General features: G+C 39.9%; 1 protein-coding gene across 1 annotated transcript in view; it reads right to left on the bottom strand.

Moving 5' to 3' along the window:
• asns (asparagine synthetase) overlaps window positions 1-5688 on the bottom strand; it is a 21029-nt gene that overhangs the window by 5976 nt on the left and 9365 nt on the right. Inside the window, exons 8-11 of the mRNA XM_046059023.1 lie at window positions 4443-4549; window positions 3259-3359; window positions 982-1063; window positions 688-843 (exon numbers count right to left, since the gene is read on the bottom strand). Of these exons, the coding sequence (XP_045914979.1) occupies window positions 688-843; window positions 982-1063; window positions 3259-3359; window positions 4443-4549 (446 nt within the window). The remainder of the gene's footprint in view (window positions 1-687; window positions 844-981; window positions 1064-3258; window positions 3360-4442; window positions 4550-5688) is intronic.

Raw genomic sequence — 5688 nt, 5'->3', positions numbered from 1 at the left:
AGCTACCACACGCCATCAGAGCAGGGGCGTCCCTCTCTAACTTCAAGAAGCTCTTGAAAACTCATCTCTTCTGAGAACACTTCCTCTTAGAACACCTCTAACTCCTAACCTCTAACATGCACTTCCTGTGCTCTTCTTCCTCTATCCCCTGCAATTACCTTGTATTGATTGCACTTTTTTTGTTAACTCTCACTTGGTTTTATCATACATTTCAGTTGGTTTCATTTTCTTTCCGCACCCACACTTCAATCAATCCAACAGCTGAGCCAGATTATCTAAACCACTTTATTTGGAGGTAAAACTAAAGTGAGTTCACCCCAAACATCAGTAGTTTGAGTACGCACAGGTGACCACATCGCCAAATAGATCTGCACTGCAACAAAAATACACCCCACTACGCTGTGTAGCATAAGGTCAATGCTGAAGCAGAACGTTTGTAAATACTAATTTGCCTTCATTTTCTTTCCAAATAACTTTGGTTAAACGGCTGGCTTCTTTTGGCGAGTACATTTCTTCATTACTATGAAAATATGTTGCTAGAATCCAGAATTGTCCTATCATTTGCTACTGTCAACTAATCGCGACTTCAGAGGAGGATGCATCATTAAAAAGTGTGTTTTTTTGGCATGAAGACAATAAAACTGATAACTATTGTCTTCCAGGTCTTGGTCCTACAGTAACACATACCACAGACTCTAGGTGCTCCTGCAGGCAGGTGTACCAGGACTTCTTGGCAGACATCACACCGTCACTGAAGGCTTCTTTGCGCCTCCACAGGATCTCATCAGGGATCAAGTTGAGACCTTTGAAGGAGTCCCTCAGAAGATGCTTCTCCACTCCATGCTGCTTACACAAGAAGACATACGACACTATTCTTACAAAGCAATGCGAGAACACTCCAAATATCACTTCCTGCTTTTGGCAGTGAAATAAACCCTGGTTTGAGTGTTTGGACAACAACAGCTGGAAGGATCAACTGACCTTAGGCGTCCTCATCTCCTCAGGCAGAGAAAGGTAGTATGCTGTGAACCTGTGGTCCAGGAAAGGCACTCTGAGCTCCAGACTGGGAGATAAAAAGGAACATCATATGAGTTGAAACACATAAAATGACAGCATATAATTCATCATAAGATCAGATGAAGAGACGGGATGGTTATAGGACTAATGGGTACAAAATAAAGTCTTTCCCACAAAACTGAACAAAATATTCAGTTTATATTGATAAATATTGATGCGTTGATGCCAGTTGACCACTTTACAGATGAGATCTTAAAACCTTTCAGGTTTTTCATCAAAGCCACTGAAAAGTAACGTACGTAAAGTAAAAGTATGTTTTTCTGCCCAATTAATCAACTGGCTTGCTAAGTAAAAGTTTAAAAAAACAAACAAAGTGCACTGATGGAGCATCCTCTATTTTTTAGGCACGAAGGCAGGACAGATGATATTTTAATTGAAACAACTGGAAATTTAATTAAATTTTAATGGAGTGAGTGACAGAGACATTCCAAAGTTGCTGCCAGCTTTCAAACACAGAAGGTAATCTACAATTTAATAGAGCTGAAAACATTTGTAGATCAATTAGTCAATAAACAGAAAATTAATGGGCAACAATTTTGATAATCGTTTAAGTTGTTTAACCAGGCCAAGATGCTAACTAATTGCTCTTCCAGCTGTTAAAATTTGCACAGAAGGTAGACAACATCTACCTCACAGTGCAGTATAATTTTGTTTATGAAGTTTAACAAGCTGGAAATCAACACTCTTGGAGAGTGGCGCACAGAGAACAACCTACTGCTCAACGTCCCCAAAGAAACAAGCTGATCGTTGATTTCAGGAAAAAGGAGACAAAGACACACACTCCTGTCTACATCAGTAGGGCTGAGGTGTAGCAGGTGAACAGTTTCATGTTGCTGGACATCAACAGGAAGGCTCTGCAGCAGATGATATTAGTGAGGTGAGGTGCCTGTGCAGAGCCCAAAAGGATTCTAAAAGACAGCGTCCACACAGCCACAGCCTGTTCACCCTGCTGCTGTATCAGCTGTCGTACCAGACTACAGAGCACCTTCTTCCCCCAGGCTGCGAGACTTCTCAGCCCCACCTCATCCTCCACACTCCACCATAAATAAATAGATGGAAACTTTGTATATAGATCTGTTAGGCAGTTTGTTTTATATTCTAATTAGTGCGAAAGCTGTAGCTCTAAAATTAAAGATGTCTTCTAACTTAAAACACCAAAATGGTAGCTGAAAAGCTTTTTTTTTTAAGCAAATGCACTTTACCATCGACAAATGATCAGATTGTGGCTTCGTCAGATGTGTCCCTCGCTTGATTAGAGCACTGGTTTCCCAAACATCTCTTTTCATTCAGACCCAGGTTCGAATCCCACCTCCAGCAGCATTGCAGTGGTCAGTTTTAAATGTGTATGTTGTTAGTCTTTCTAAATGCAGTATTTGTATACATGGAAGAAGTTTTTCATAAGATTAGTCGCTTTCTGTGTCTTCATGTTATTTTGCAACACTGGACTACACGTCACAGAAAATATAAGCACAATCAAAACAGTGCTGTGCCACGCATTTGTGGTCATAGATTGCCCTCTTTTGGTGCTTTGAAGCATAACATGCTTGACTAACATGACTGACTTGCTGTGGTGTTTTTAAATTTGTATCTTAGTCTTTCTAAAAGCAATCAATGTTTACCTGGATATCAGTGCTTCCTTAAAATATGTGATAGCTCTATATATTTTATTCAACAACAGTGGACTGGACCTCAAATAATATTTTTTATATTTATATATATATATATGCATATGCGCTAAACAGTGGTGTGCCAAGAATGTCTGGTCATTGAGCGCCCTTTGTTGGTGCTTTAGAGGCATTTCATGTCCATGAAAACCAGAGCAAATACAGAAAATTAAAAATCAGCCTTCAACCAGTGTGTCTGAGCAGGGCATTGGTTAAGTGCTTGCCCTGCCAACCCCAAGATCAGTGGTTCGAATCCAGGGAATGACATGTTGACTGCAATAGGATTTTAAACTGCTGATGAAGCAGTCACAGCTGACAGCTGACCGCTCTCACACGCATTTACTTTAGTAAATGCCCATTCTAGTTTGAAATATTTGTATACACGTGATGTGTGGGTAGTGTAAAATGAGCTACAACTTTCATTTCATTGTGCAGCCCTGTGCTGCAGAATGAAAATAAATGTACTTAGTACCTTCAGTGATGTCAATAGTGGATAATGAATTGAAAGGTGTACTACCCATGTGCAGCAGTGGTGCGATCAGCCCGGAGAACATCAAACAGGTAGAGTTCCTTCATCAGTCGAACACTGTCCTCTGCAGCTGCTGTCGCAGTGGGAGCCTGGAGGAGGAACACAACTTTGTTAGCAGCTACACTATTATTGCCATTTCAAACGAGTGCTGCTTTCTATGACTCTGATGGCAATTTATCCATCAGATTCAGCAGCAGCACAATAAAACATGCTGAGCGAGATAAATTGCATACACAGTTCCATGCTCTAAGATCTCTGCACAAATCTGTTTAATAAACCAGGAAACACTCACATCCTGTCTTTCAGTGCATGTTCTCTCCATCTCTATGTATAAACTTCCAGCCATGTCTAAATAAAGCCATTAGGATCATTAACATAAAAGTCAACAATGTGACATATTCCATGTCTGAAAAGAGCTAAACATTTTTTCTGCAAGTTCAAACAGCGACTTGGTTAGGCCATCATATGGTCTTGTATTAAAAAGAAAAGCAGCAGTCAAGGAGCGTACATATAACAGCTCCGCCCCAAGAATAAATTCACCAAAGACCATGTGCTGCATGTCATCCTGCTCTCCGTCTGCCTGTTGCTCAGCAATGTAAGCTGTCAAATAAAGGCTAAATTGTAGTAAAACAAAAGTACACTTCTATATCACTGCAGCAAGATGAGAACGTCAGCCAGTGGAGGTCAGCAAAGACAAGCTGCAGGTACAGTATGTGACTGCTGTTAAGCACTCCTTGAGCATTCCCCCTTCAGGGAGTTTGGTTGGTCATGTGGTTCCACATATTGTTATTTACTTCCAGCTCTTTTTCCTTGTTTGTTCTGTGGCTACTCCTCTACTGAATGGTGGTTCCCACACATTTACTGTACCGTTTCTTTGTGGAACCCCTCAACAATTCAACTCCATCTTACAACATGGGTTATGTGTCTGAATGTAACTGACTCTGTGGGATTAAACAACATCTTCCACACTTTCAAACTGTTATGGAAGGTGGCTCCTCGATCATATGCCACCTACCTATGCAGGAATATCTTTGTTTTTTTACTAATTATTTGAATACAATAATATGTATTATTATCTACTAAATATTAACACAGGATGTTGCCATGCAAACTATTTGCCTTGCAAGAGAAAAAGAAATGCACTGATTCAGTAACAGTAACTGGTCTCTTGCCTTGTGGAAGTAAATGTATCCCTGAGTCAGCTCATCAGAACCCTCTCCAGAGAAGATCACCACACTGTCTGACTTCTCCCTGATGTACTTTGAAATCAAATACATACCTACGGTGGAAGGAACAGAAGAAGCGTTTGATTACAAAGAGACGGCACATGAAACTGTCAAATCAGAATATGAATTTATATAATTCAATAATGAAGGCGACACACCACAATGCAAAGTCCCAAAAGTACTATTAGTTTGAAAAGATGGCTCCAATTGTAAAGACGCTTTAAACAGTCTTGATTCTCATAGAAGCATGCAATTTGGGCTCATACTTGTGATAAGGTCTATACATCACTAACAGATGTTCTTTTCGTATGGAGCATTGTCTGTACCAAAATTCAGCAACAGATAAAGGCACTGAGCGCTACCAACTTAAATCTTAAAGTAACAAATGACCACATCAAGAAACATATGGTCACATCGGTCAATAAAATAATGACAGCAACAGATTCATTACAATAAAAATATGAATAACATAACTGCAAAACGAATTCACATTTAATACGTTTTACTGTGCATAGTGTTGCGATTTCATAATATGTACATGGTCTAGTTTTGATGGATGCAAGAGCAGTGTGTGAGTAGTGTTATTGGATGTTTCATTGTTGGATTCTACATTTGTACATAAATGAACATAAATGAAACTCAACATCCTGCAGTTGTTTTGCAGCTCTTGGCGCGCACCGATGTCCAATCCAGAGTTGTAGTTACGTGACGAGAGGTTGTCAAATGTTATTTCTCTAATCTCAGTCATGCGGCAACCTTTGGGTCTGAAAGTGAAACCATGCAGATGGAACTTAGAGCTGACTCTCTCCAACGGCCAGCAGGGGGGCGAGTTCCATTAGAAATAATGGTCAAATGTTGCTACTTCTCAGCTGATTTATTCCCTCAGTAAACACTTTTAAATGAGTTTAGTCTCAGTCGCTAGTTTCAAGTCTTCTTCAACACAGCAGATGTTCATTTAGTATATTATGGTCCTATTTAGACAATAATGCAGCATATGCTTTTGGACGGGACTACCTTGTGATTGACAGGTCGCCATGGTAACCTGTTCACCAGCATAGAGGCGAGGCGTGTCCGCTGCTCTGTGTACATTTGGCTGTCAGCAGGAGAGCACGTCATATCTGAGTCTGTTAGTATGTTTTGTTTTAAAAGTAAATTGTTTTGTTAACCTTTATATATATATATATATATATAT

This window comes from Micropterus dolomieu, linkage group LG09, assembly GCF_021292245.1.
Source record: "Micropterus dolomieu isolate WLL.071019.BEF.003 ecotype Adirondacks linkage group LG09, ASM2129224v1, whole genome shotgun sequence".
NCBI classification, from domain to species: domain Eukaryota; kingdom Metazoa; phylum Chordata; class Actinopteri; order Centrarchiformes; family Centrarchidae; genus Micropterus; species Micropterus dolomieu.
The sequence above is the reverse complement of the archived record's forward strand: the minus strand, read 5'-3'. Positions and strand labels throughout refer to the sequence as shown.